A 13,579-nucleotide genomic window follows, 5' to 3' on the forward strand; every position below is an offset into this window, starting at 1 on the left:
AGCCCGGGGCGAGTTCAGGTGGCCAAGACTGGGCTTGGGACTTCCCTGAAGTGCCTGTCTCCACCGCCCCCCGCGTTCTTCCACACCTCCTCTCTGCGTCTCTAAGCCAAGCGAGTTCCCTGACAGCCAAGACCTGACTCCCGGGCCGGAAGCCACCCTGACCCGCTCCTCCCTCTTGGGGCAGACACTGCACGCTGCCACAGAGGATGTCCCACAGCCCTCTGTGACTCGGTGGTTTTCAGACACGAGACCCCGCCTCCAGCAGTCAGCAAGGAAAATCTCTAGTCCACCTCCCGAACAAGTCAGGGGAAAACCGGAGCGCCGGGAACCAACCGTGCACTTGAGCGAGATTCCTTCCGCTCGGTTTCCCATTCTGAGCGCCAAGGTGCTCCGAAGGTTCAGGCAGGTGCTTCCTTCCTGCCCGCCTTCCAGATGTGAACGGCAGGGACTGGGGAAAGGAAACGCAGACAATCCCGATCACCAGCTCCCGGCGTCCCGGGACGTGTCCTGGGATAAACTTTAGGAAACGAACCTCAGCGCTTGGCCACCCCTTTAACCATCGCGTGGCACAGTGCGCCCCGTTCTGGAGAACCTTTTCTTTAGTTTTTAGTTCTGATGGGGTCTTATTTTCTTCCCCTCTCTCACCCAGAGTGAACCCAAACGCCTGAAAAAGCAGCTTCCAAAAATCCTGAAGCTCCTGAAACCAGACGACCGGATCCTGATCGTGGGGACAACACAGCGTCCTTTTGATGCTGAACTTCAGTCATTCTGCAAAGTTTACCAGAAAATCATTCTGGTTCCCAGGCCGGACTACGCCTCCAGATACGGCAAGTACCCCGCGCCCTTCCCGTGCGGCCCTGGGCTGGGCCGTGCGTCATTCGCTTAAGGGTCGTGAGGCCAGAGGGTGGTCTTCCTCACACGGGGGGCACCGGGCGCCTAGGAGGCCTGTGGACCTGGACTGAGAGTGGAGCGAGCCGGGCCCCGAGTGTCTGTTCCGTTAGCAGGTCCGTGTTACCCAAGACAAAAGCAAGTGGGATGGGGACACTTATTTGGGGCCTTGCTGGTGCTGGCTTCTCTTTCCGCAAGTGGGTTAGGGGTCACTCATCTCGTCCCCCAGGTGACAGTGACTGTCTCCTCGAGCCCCGTTTCTTTGTACTGGACTTGTTGTCACTCGCAAAGTCTAGGCCCATGTTGCCTTTTAAATGCAATAGGTTACTGCCCCCACGCTTTCTTCTTGAATTGGCAGTTTCAAAAGCCACTTCTTTTGAGACATGTTTTTAATCAAAGACAGGACAAAAGGTACCCCACCCCACCCCGCCCCCCAGAGGCAGCGAAGTGAAAGTGGGAAAAGCCGTGGGATTTTGGACCTCAAGCCCGAGAGACCCGGCTCTGCCGCTTGGGGGCCCCCAGCTTCACATCCGTGAAGTGGGAGAGGAACTGGCTGCAGGGAACTGTCGTGGCCATCACGAGGTAGTAAGCGGAATCCTGGCACCACATCCCCGGGGAGCCTGGGTGCTGGCGGTGGAGGAGGAGCCGATGGCGGGTGGTAAGTGGTGCCGGTGCCGGTGCCGGGGTGGTTCCCGTTACCCATGGCTGTACAGAAACCTCCCTGGGGTGGGCGGTTAGCCCAGCAGGGAAGAGGCCAGTTAAGGGTCTCACAGCCTGTGACAACCTGTGACATGGGCAATCAACATGTCATTCTTTTAAATCCAGGTTCCCGCTCCTACAGAGATAGAAATACTAACCAGAGACTGGTGTTGTGTGAAACAGGAAGAGTTTATTTGGCAGTGAGGAACTAAATGTACATTCACATGCAGGGGTGGGCTGCCCCACACTGAGATACCCCAATGAGCGGGCCACAGAGCTGCCTGTAGACTAGAGAGAAAAGGAGAACCGAAAACGGTGCCCCCACTTGGGAGGTCCGTCAGAGCTCCGTGGCACAAGGGTATTCCAAGAACATTCCGCCGTGGGCAGAGCAGACATGGGCACAGTACCTCCAAGCAGGGTCGGTGGTGGAAAAAGAGCCCCTGCCTCTCCCACCTCTTTTTATAAGGAAGGAGGTGGTGCCCCAGTTGGATATGCAAATGGGGTGGGGTCTGAGCACGCACCCTGGTCCCAGATGGGACGTGTGCATCCTAGGAAGGTGGGCATAGTGGACCAACAGTTACAGAGACAGCATCATTGGGCCAGGAGACAGGAGTTCTAGCTCACCGAAACTAACCTCCTGCCCACGTACCCCACGTCACTTGGGTTTAGCACCATGCTGATCCCAGCACCCTGCATTGCAGACCGTGGGACGTTGCAATGATCGCTCAAGTAATCAGGTTCCTGCCTCCACTTGGGCGAGCTGGATTGAGTTCTCAGCTTGAGCTCAGTCTCTTTGCCATTGCAAGCATTAGGAGAGGGATCCATTGGCTGGGAGAGCTCTCTCTTTCGCTCTCACTCTCGCTCTCTCTCGCTCTCTCCCCACCTCCACTTCTCAAATAAATAATAAATAAAACCCTCCCCAGTAGCTTAAGACAACACATTATTCCCTCTCATGTTTTGGAGGGTTGGAGGGTTCCGCTGGGGCCTTCTCTTTGGGTATCTCATGATGTTAGGTGCAGATGTCAGCCGGGGCTCTGCTTATCTGAAGATGGGACAGGGCTGGACTTCAAGGAAACCGGCTGAGGCGACTGGAGTTGACGCTGGCCATCAGTTGGGGACTGAGATCACATGTGCACCAGGCAGCCCACACATGACCTCACCTCTCCGTGCAGTTTTGCGCACACAAAGAGGGAACACGTGGTGGCAATGGAGGCAGTGTGTGATGCTGGGGAGGTGGCTTGGTGGTCAAGGGGACAGTGGCGTGCACAGTGGTAGATGTGACAGCGGTAGCAGCCGTGGGGTAGTGGTGGTTAGCACAGATGGTGGTAACAGACGACTGGGCCAGAATCCGTTTCCTTGACTGCTTCTCCAGTCACATTAGCACCACCAAACAAAGAGGGGTGTGGCCCTCCCTGGTTGCTCTTAGTTCCTGGTCAGTATATTTGAAAAAAAAAAAAACTAAACTAAACAAAAAACTCTGCTATGCAGTATAAACTGTCAGCCAATTGGTCATTGCAGGGTGCTCTCTAATCTGCATATAGCAAGAACTGCCAGCTGATTGGCCACTGAGTGTGTCACATGTACTCTCTAATCTGCATGTAGCATGAACTGCCGGCTGATTGGCCACTGTGTTTGCAGCGTGTGCTTACTTCTGCCTCCGTAAACTGTGATCCTGGCTTCATCCGCGGGGTTATACACCAAGCACAGGAAGCCTTGGGCTCCAGTAAATTCTCCGTGCTTCCGGTGGCTTCCCCTCCTTTCTCGGCCTCAGCAGCTTCCCCTGCACCCTCTGCATGGAGCCAGCAGCCAAAGGAAAGGGGAAGACAGCGTAGAGAACACACTGGAGACGTTAGGGACCACGTCCCCTAACCCGTATCGCTTGACCAGAGTGAGTCGCACGGCCCCAGCCAGCTTCCGGGGAGCAGGGCCGTCCAGCCAGGAGAGGAGACAGCATGGAGACAGGGGGCAGCCTTGGCTGCAGCCCGCCGCCGTCCACGTCCAGGACTCGTGCTCCCAACTTTCCCAGAGCTTTCCCAGCTGCTCTCTCATGATTTCTTCCCTTTTCATTGTGTGCGTTTTCAAGCCTCTTAGTGAGAGAAGGTAGGGAACGGCTAAGGTGTTACTCTCGACTTTGGACTGAATGGTTTCTACTGACACACACCACGGCCCCTTGTCCTTGTGGTCGGGTGTCAGGCACCCCAAGGGCTCCGGTCACAGTGCGCATTCCCCTCCGCCTCGCCTGGGGCCCAAGGAGGGGGCACGCTGCCCCAGGCAGGTGCTGACTCCCTACGTGCCCCCATGGGACCAGGGCCCGTCCACTACGCCAGGCGCCACTCGCATCTGTCGTTCTCCGTGGGTGATTGGTCCAGGCTGCCGCTCTTGCTGACACTCTACGCACTGCCCGGGGAGGGCTTCCTCTGGGGACCCCAGACTTCTCACAGCCGCAGTGGCCGGGGCATCTGTCCGAAAGGAAAGGGTTCTTGTCTTTACGGTGATCCCAGGGGGCCCCTTCTGGCCCATCGAGCTCGGGCTGCAAGTCCATCACTTGGGCCGTTGGCCAGCCAGCCATCTGCCCGCAGCAGAGCGCCACGGCTGCGGGGGCCTTCCTGGTCCCATGTGTCACGTTGCTCCAAGCCTCGCGGGAAAGTGACAGTGACAAGGCGCTGGCTGTGGGTGTCAGAGGGTCAAGGAGGCGGCGTCCCTCAGGTTCACCAAACAGAGTCCAGCATCCACTGCCTCGCGCCCCACGTCGAGCTCCCCTGCAGAGGAAGCCCACCCCCGGGTCGATGGACGCCTTGTCCGTCCCCAGGAATCTGGGTGCCTCCTCGCCACATTCCTCACGCCTCCCTTCCCTGCCTCTCCGCCATGGAGTCCGCTCTGCTAAGAGCCCCATTCATCCCGGCCCCGCCCGGCCCCGGGCTCTGCTCACACCCACACGCACGCGGCCTCCGTCTGCAGAGCTTTCCGGAATGCTAGACCTCAGAGGGGCAGGATCTGCACCAACTCCTTATCCTCTCCCGCTTCGTGAAAACTGAACATTAACACACCGCGACCTCGCAAGCTCCCAGCCTGGGTGCAGTCCAGCGGGAGCCGAGGACCAGGCCTGTTCCTTGGCAGAGAGCACAGGAAGCCGCAGAGGGGAGGTGAGCACGGAGGAGGCCGCGGGAGTGTGGACCCTTTCGCATCCAAGAGGGGAGCATGACCGAGAGCGCGCGGCCCAGGGTCCCTCCCTGCCGCGGGCACCCTGCAGGCCGGCCGCAGTGCTCACCCACCCGTGCGGGTCCCAGGGTGGCCGTGGTTTTGTGCCAGCACCGGTGGCTTGCTGGTCCCCCACTCGCATGGAGACGCCCTCTGCCTCCGTCTGCGGGAGTGTCAGGAACCATGAGGCGGTGGCTTGGTGGCAGCTGGAGAAGCGGCTCTTTGAAAGGCCGTCAATCAGGCCTGTCAATCAAGCCTGTCAATCAAGCCTGTCAATCAGGCTCACCAAGCAGGAGAAGGAAGTCAAACCTGGATGGTGAGGGGATGCCGGCGACGCATGTGGGAAGTTGGGCTGCCCCGCACGGCTCTCCTCCGGGGTCGCTACCGCTCAGCAGATGGGGAGCCCTGTGAGCGGGGGTGACGCCATTGCACACCCTGAAGGGGCGGTGGCACAGTCCCACGTCCGCTCTGCCAGGGCGAGCGCATTCGGGCTGCCTCTGGCGAATCCTGGGCGCAGTGGCTCGGTGGAAGCAGGGCGACTGCTCAGGCCGGGAGCTCCCAAGGCCCTGAGTGTTGTAGCGTCGCAGGGCAGCAGAGTGGAATGTCAGTGGGATCACACGGCCCCACTGCTGGCCCAGGCCGGCTCCACGCCGCAGCCCAGGTGGGCGAGCTGCCTGTGCTCACCAAGACTGAAGCCGCGCTGAGCCCCCGCCTGGGGACCGCTGGGCTCTCTCCTGTGACAGCCACACAGCAGGTCGTCTTCTCCACTTTCAGGTCCCCTCAGACCGGCGGCCCTTGGCGTGGGTGTCACGGGGGTGGGCAGGAGGCGTGCCGAGGCCCAGGGCTGCAACTGCACCGGCGGCGGCGGTCTTCGAGGGTCTCACCAGGGCTTGCGCGTTCTGATTTCTGACTCTGCGGCAGTTGGGCTTCGGTTCAGCCTCTCCTGCTCTGAGCTGCCTTCACACACGCGTGTTCTGAAATGTCCCCATTCGCTTAGCCTGATCTCGTGTCGCAGCTGTTTTAATGGCAGTTAGGAAGCTTAGGTGTGGATGCAATGGCAAATACAGCGACACAGCTGGGGAGGACGGAGCAGCCGGCGCCTGCAGGGGCCCCGCGCAGTGCTGTGTGGGCGTCGCCGGCCCTTCCTCACGGCGGCACCGAGAAGTCTGGCTCTCCACTCCCGGGGTATGGCTAAGATGCATTTGGGTGCGAGCTCAGGTAAACTCCCTGCGGAAGCAGCGGAGTAGGTCCAGGGTTAATGAAACTCTGGGCCACTTTGGGGTCTCCGGGGCCCCACTGGTGTCACCGCAGGTCCACACGCCCTTGATGCCCCCCCTTCCCCAGCTCAGAGAAACGGGCAGGCGCCTTGGTAAGATCGACACCTGCCGGCCACCCTGCTCCTCAGGACGGCAACGCGAGACCCGCTGATGCGGTGCACAGTGACGTTAGCCATTTTACCCCTTTGCAGTGAGTGGCCCTATTCACTTCACTTCAGCCGTCCTTGGCTGCACGTGTCTGGATGACGGAGTCACCGAACAGAGGCAGAACCAGCCCTTTGTGAGACCTGGCAATGCTCAGATCATGGTCGTTTTTTTTTTTTTAGACAAAGACTGGGCGAGCCCGTCCCAGGGCTGAGAGCGACCCCTGGTGCCGAGACCCCTCGCCTTCCCCCTGCCCCGGGCACAGCTCCATCCGTGGCAGAAAGTCTGGTTGCTCCCCTCGAAGCTCCCCGCACGTGACGGATGCGGTTCTGCAAGCCAAACGCCGCTGTAAATGTGCAAGGGAAGCGCGTTCGCTCTCGGAAGTCAGGCACCGAGCACCCATTTCCTAGTTCCCTTTCACAACATCCCCTGTTCTGGCTGAAATCTCTCGGTCCCCTGGGTCTCCCAAGCCGGAGAACAGCCCTGCACCTGCCATGGTCTCAACCAGTGGGTGCATGTGCACAGTTGCTAGGGGTGGAGGGTGAGGGGAGAATCAGAGCCCAATTGCTCTCTTGCTCTCTTCATTCTTTTTTAAGATCTATTCATGGGGCCGGCACCGTGCCTCACTTGGTTAATCCTCCACCTACGGCACCAGCATCCCATATGGGCGCCGGGTTCTAGTCCCAGTTGCCCCTCTTCCAGTCCAGCTCTCTGCTGTGGCCTGGGAAGGCAGTCAGTGGAGGATGGCCAAGTCCTTGGGCCCTGCACCCACCTGGGAGACCAGGAAGAAGCACCTGGCTCCTGGCTTCAGATTGGCGTAGCTCCAACCATAGTGGCCATTTTGGGGGGTGAACCAAGGGAAGGAAGACCTTTCTCTGTCTCTCTCACTGCCTAACTCTGTCAAATAAAAAAAAAAAAAAGGTCTATTCATTTATTCAAAACGCAGAGTTGGAGAGAGAGAGAGAGAAACGGATCGATCCTCCATTCACTGGTTCACTTTCCAAATGGCCGCAACAGCCAGGGCCGGGCCAGGCTGAAGCCAGGAGCCAGGAGCTTCTGGCAGGCCTCCCACGGTGGGTGCAGGGGCCCAGGGACTTGGGCCACCCTCCTCTGCTTTTCCAGGCACGTTAGCAGGGAGCTGGGTTGGAAGTGCAGCAGCCGAGTCTTGAGCTGGCACCCGCGTGGGATGCTGGTGTCAGAGGTGGCAGCGCTACCCACTCTGCCGCAACGCCAACCCCAAATTGCGCTATTCAATACGATGTATACTTCAGGGTCTTAGACCCAAGAGAACGAGCCGGCCCAGTCTAACAGTGATGTAAGAAGAAATTAACCTTGTGACTGGAAGTAAAGAACACTTACCTGTTCAGCCTATTCGGGAAATAATCGCATTCTGTCGAGTAGAGACGCTACTGGACAGGAACCACGAGAAAGCCGTCTGACCGCGTCTGGATTTCCGGGTCAACTTGCCAGGGACTCTGGATCTGTAGAGTCGGGTGGTTGATGGGTGGGTCTTGTGGATGAAGGTTCCCCAGAGGTGAGGTGTCAGTTATTTGACTCTCTGCCCATGAGAACCACAAATAAATGGGCGTGCCCTCCTCGCGGGTCCCTCTCTCAGCGAGATGCGACTTGGCCGCGACAGGCAGCCTGATGCCTCCTTGGTGGTAACCCTTGTTCTCTGTGTCTTTTCTACTGCCTTGGATACAACAGTTCTGTGGAAGCAAGTGATTCAGCGCCTTGGAGGGGTCCTCACCAATGCCTTGAACATCAGCTGCCTGGCCAAGGTCACCGACGGCTTCACCCAGGGACACGTGGTGGAGGTGGTTCAAAGCGTGCTCTCGGAGCAGAGGATCCGGCAGCAGGGCCGCCGGCCGCTCACCGCGGGCGAGTTCATCGCGGCGATAACCAGCATGAACCCCGTGTACAAAGAGGAAGAGGAGAGCTTTAAGGTAAAGGGGACATGTCGGTGGCCGAACCTGCACCCAGACGCCTGTCGCGTTACTCCCCCTTCCCCTGGTTTCCTGGATTCGAGCTGTCACATACAGTGAAGTTACTGGCATCACAGATCCTTTGAGCCTTAGCAGTAAAGCGTCTTCCAGATTTCAGGCAGATCATGGCCCAAGCCCTGAGACATTAGCAGTCAAACTGCAGAAGTGAGCCTCAAAACCATCGAATTCCCACACGCACACGCGTGCACACATGCACACACCAGCCTTATTCAGGTTTTCACTCCATATTGTGTGTTAAAGCTCAGGGTTTTACATGGAGAAAACTATTCCCTAAAATAATACATTTCATGCGGATGCTGCTTCTGTCCCGCATTCGCAGGGTACGCAAAAGGAAACAGCACTAAGATTTCCCTACAATTAGTTTTCCCATTTGCAAATATTCTCTGACACTCCGAGCTTCGTACATAAAGATCTGACGGCGGGGAGTTCAGGCACTGAGAGCCGAGCAGCGTCCGTCCCGAGTGTCTACCCCGTGTCCTCGCACAGAGTCACCCGCACGCGAGGTGCCAGCGCCTGGGCACAGCCAGCGGCCTGCAAAGCTTGGTTTGTAGACACAGGCAAGCGGTCACCAGGTCACATTTGGCCCTACGCCATATGTGCATGGCTCCTGCCAATCCCAGCTGAGATTTTGCCAAACATTTGAATTCATATTCTTGTGTGGTGTTTAAATCCTGTTTGTGTTAATGACTATTTTTCCTCTTCCAGTGTACTCTGTTCTCTGCTGAGATTCCCAAGCACTTTTTCTCCTCCTAAATGGCTAATTCTCCCCCTTATTTTGAAGAGCTAGGCCAAGGGTATTTTTTTTTATTTGACAGAGTTAGACAGTGAGAGAGAGAGAGAGAGAGTCTTCCTTCTGTTGGTTCAGTCCCCAAATGGCCGCTATGTCCGGTGAGCTGCACCGATCAGGAGCCAGGCACTTTCTCCTGGTCTCCCATGTGGGTACAGGGGCCCAAGGACCTGGGCTATCCTCCACTGCCCTCCCGGGCCACAGCAGAGAACTGGGCTGGAAGAGGAGCAACAGGGACGAGAACCCGGCGCCCATATGGGATGCCGGTGCCACAGGCAGAGGATTAACCTAGTGCGCCATGGCGATGGCCCCAGCTGAGGGTATTAAAAGCTGTGTGTGGCCAGCGCCGTGGCTCAATAGGCTAATCCTCCGCCTGTGGCGCCAGCACACCGGGTTCTAGTCCCCGTGGGGGCACCAGATTCTGTCCCAGTTGCCCCTCTTCCAGTCCAGCTCTCTGCTGTGGCCCAGGAGTGCAGTGGAGGATGGCCCAAGTGCTTGGGCCCTGCACCCCATGGGAGACCAGGAGAAGCACCTGGCTCCTGGCTTCGGATCAGCGTGGTGTGCCAGCCGCAGCGGCCATTGGAGGGTGAACCAAAGGCAAAGGAAGACCTTTCTCTCTGTCTCTCTCTCTCTCGCTGTCCACTCTGCCTGTCAAAAGAAAAAAAAAAAAAAGCTGTGTGTGCTCCTGGCTGGGTTTTTGACTTCCTCAAGGGACCTCGAGAAGTTTCTTGTTAAAAGTGTGAGCTCTGGCCGTGCTGTTGCGGAAGCTCACTGTGTGAGCTGGAGTGAGACTGTGCCTGCAGAGACAGCCATCCGTGTAGTGCCCACCACCTTACGTGTCCTGTAAGGGAGCTGCCCCCACACGCAGTGCTGGCCCCACGGAGGTGCTGAGTGAGTCTGTTGCACTCAACAGTGCAACACAAGTGGAGTGGCTGGACAGGTGCGAGGGGGCACCACTGCTGCGGGGCCTCTGAGTCAGGCCTCTCGTGTTTGCCCTGAGAAACTGGTCCCCACGGTGCTTCCGACACCGTGTCAGGGTGAGAGCAGGCAGAGTCCCCAGACACATCACAGCCTGCTCCGTGGGCGTGGTGGAGTAAGTAGGGAGTGAAAATGCTCACAGGAGCTGTGATCCTATGGGTGCGCTGACACTGACTGCCCCCAGCTGGTGGGCGCTACACTCACTCATGCAGATATCACAGCCCCCCTGTTTTGCAAATGAGGGCGCTGAGTTCAGAATAATCGCCCCTCAAAGAAGTCCACATCCTAACGCGCAGCAGCTGTGAGTGTGTTCAGTTCACACAGCACAGGGAGTGTGGGGGTGCGGATCAGCAGAACGTGAGATTCGCGTATTAATTATCCTGCATGACCCCGGCCAGTCCAACGTAGCCCCGAATAAGTGGAAGAGGGAATAGAAGAGAGAGCAACTGGAGAGGGACTCGGTGCTCCAGGTGGCCCGGCGTTGCCAGGCTGCACCCGGAGGAGGGCCCGCAGGCCAGAGGGACAGGTGACCTCTGGAAGCTGCGACGGCGACGGAGTGGATTTACCCCACAGCCTCCATGCGCTGGTTTTGCCCGTGGGGCACATTCAGAGCTGCGAGCCCAGGGAGCCGTGGGGAAGGCACACGCGTCAGCCTGAGCCACTGAGTCTGCAGGAGTCACCTCAACAGTAGTTCAGAGAGACAACCCAGGAGGCGAAGTCCAGCGCCGCGGCTCAGCAGCCACGGAGCCGCAGGACTGAAGCCACATTTACTGTGGCCGGGTGTCTTAACCACATTCCCTACTGCGTCCCGGCAAGTTAAGAGTTCATCACCTTAAGTACTTGGTCATCTCACTTTACATTCAAAACAGAGCCAAGGATAAAAGAAGGAAGAAGAAATCCACAAATGCCAGAAACACAGAGAAGTCTGAGAGACGGGAGTGAATGCGTGGGTGACGCAGGGAGCGTAAGATCCGAACATCGGGACGAGCAGTCCTGGCTTAGGAGCCCAACGTCCGGCTGCCCGAAGCCAGGGCATCCCCCAGGCCGCCCCGGGGAAGCCTCGAGAGGTTGTCAGGACCCCAGACGGGGAGCAGAGGCATTCCAGAGCTCCGAATCCTAGCCTTGCACACGGGCCTCCACGGTGCCGGAATCTGCAGTATTCATACATTTCCAAAAAATGGCGTGGTCTCTTTAGAGCCCCTGAAGTCACATCAAAAGCAAATCTAACAACTATCTACATGGAAATTTATCCACGTCAGTGAACAAGGGACTCCCGCGGGAAGTGTTACCCTTGCTCGAGATGGGCCTTGGAACAGAGCTTGGGCCGCGGGGAAGCCGTCTTCCGTGTGGAGAGGCAGAAGGCACACACGGCAGAACTAGCACCACCAAGGACTTTCAGGGAGGGACCTCATAACTGAAAGGACTTTCGGTTATTGGGCACCAAAGTGTTATGGTGGGAAGGCAGGCAGACCCAGAGAGGAACCAAATACAACTTCTTGTAGTGTAGTCATTGAAGTCAAAATGCAATGAATGGGAGCCAGCATTGTGGCACAGCGGGCGAAGCCACCACCTGTGACGCCAGCATCCCATGTGAGCACCGATTGGAGTCCTGGCTGCTCGGCCCCCCGCGAACGGGCCTGGGAAGGCAGTGAAGGATGGCCCAAGTGTCTGAGCCCCTTCCGTCCACGTGGGAGACGCAGATGAAGTTCCAGGCTCCTGGCTTCAGCCTGGCCCAGCCCTGCGCATTGTGACTGGCTGTTTGGGAAGTGAACCTACGGATGAAAAATCCCTCTCTATCTGTGCCTTGTAAGTAAAGTAAATCTTGGTGAATGGGTTCTCTGTGAATCAGACACAACTGAATAATAAAAGAACTAGGAAGGGAGCACAAAAAACTGTCGCGAATGCAGCGTAGAAAGAAACACATCAGGGAAGAGAAGACGACCGCTCCTGCTGCCTGGGCCTCTGACATCCACGGTAAAACCACGGGGCACTGACGGCAAAGCATCCCCGCACGGCCTGGCTCTGTGTGGGGTCAGAGAACCTCACAGAACCAAGTGCAGAGCTGCTCAGGAGAGAGAGATGACAAGCGGCACGGAGACCAGGAGTTCCCACTCAAAATAAATCTGGAAACCAGGATTCCAAACAGTTCAGAAAGTTGCGTGCCAGGTGCAACCTGACAAAACGTTTAAGGAAAGGAGTGAGGAGCTGGCTTTGTGGTGCAACGGTTGAGCTGCCACTTTCGACACAGGCGTCCCCTATCAGAGGGCTGGTGCAAGTCCCAGCTCCTCCACTTCCCATCCAGCATCCTGCTAATGCAGCTAGGAAGAGTGGAAGATGCCCATGTGGATCCCTGCCACCCACATGGGAGACCTGGATGGAGTTCCTGGCTGTTGGGTTCATTCAGAGAGTAAAAATTCTCATTCTCTCTCTCTCCATCTCTCTCTGTAATTTTGTCTGTCAAATAAATAAATGAATCTTTAAAAAATGAAAAATGACTTCCATTTAAGAAGTACACAAAGTTTCAAAAGACAGAAATCGAATAAGGAGCGATAATTATGAAAAACCCACAAAATAAAGCTTGGAAATAAAAATATAGTAATTGCCATTAAATGCAAAAAAATAAAAGGGACATAAACTCTAGGCTAGACATGGTCAGAGAGCAGATTAGTGAACTGGAGGATGAGCCTCAAGAGTTCTCCCAGAAGGTAGCCCAGAAAACAAAAAGGTAAAATCCATGAAAGTGAGGTTAAGAAACCTGTGGACAGGTTGAAAGACACTGACATGCAACTAATGGAAGTTCTGAAAGAAACAAATAACAAGAAGTCTGAGAGAATTACCTGAAAAAATACTTGCCCAAACTTCTGAACCGAAGACACGAGTTCTCAGATTAAAAACAAACCCTGAATACTCAGCATAACGTAAAAATAAGTCCATGCCTAACTACATTATTGGGGACCTAAAATTAAGATAAAAATCCAGATGTAAAAACCACTGGATCACTTGTAAAGAACTGATAAGCAGCGAATCGGATCTCTCTGAGATTATGCCCACAGTGTGTGGGGGGAATGACTATCTGCCTGGGATTTTATAGCCAGCTAAAGTAGCATCCAGGAGACAAAGGGAAATACAGGTATTTAAGACACATGAGGGCACTTCAAAAAGTTCATGGAAAATGTGAAACTGCAGGGATTCAAAACAGTTTTTCACCAAAATGTATCTGTTAGTCCCGTTTTCCACACTTTTGAAAGCACTCTCATTTGTACACTAGGGAGGTTCTCTCGCACGTCCACAAGTGCACGTGTAAACTCAGGAGCTGCAGCCTTGTTCATAACAACCAAACCCTGAAGACGACCTGTGTGCCCATGAGTAGGAGAACTGATACATGATCTGTAGTGGAATCATTCAGTGGAACAGTACAGCTGTAAGGCTTTTAAACCAAAGTGTGTCTCAGCTTTTAAATACAAGGCAAACACTGAGGGGGAATGCATCACCGAGCCAGTTCCCGTCATGAGTCCTCTGTTGGCGTTGTGGCTGTGTTCCACCCAGTCTCCCTCAGAGATCTGAATGACCCTGTGGTTCCTACATGACGCAGTAGGGGCTGC

General features: G+C 56.2%; 1 protein-coding gene across 1 annotated transcript in view; it reads left to right on the top strand.

Annotated features, from left to right (window-relative positions):
• DRC11 (dynein regulatory complex subunit 11) overlaps positions 1-13,579 on the top strand; it is a 153,136-nt gene that overhangs the window by 138,483 nt on the left and 1,074 nt on the right. The window contains exons 17-18 of the mRNA XM_070070001.2: positions 650-827; positions 7,914-8,152. Of these exons, the coding sequence (XP_069926102.2) occupies positions 650-827; positions 7,914-8,152 (417 nt within the window). The remainder of the gene's footprint in view (positions 1-649; positions 828-7,913; positions 8,153-13,579) is intronic.

Source organism: Oryctolagus cuniculus, chromosome 3 (genome assembly GCF_051225735.1).
Source record: "Oryctolagus cuniculus isolate XC-2025 breed Fujian yellow rabbit chromosome 3, ASM5122573v1, whole genome shotgun sequence".
NCBI classification, from domain to species: domain Eukaryota; kingdom Metazoa; phylum Chordata; class Mammalia; order Lagomorpha; family Leporidae; genus Oryctolagus; species Oryctolagus cuniculus.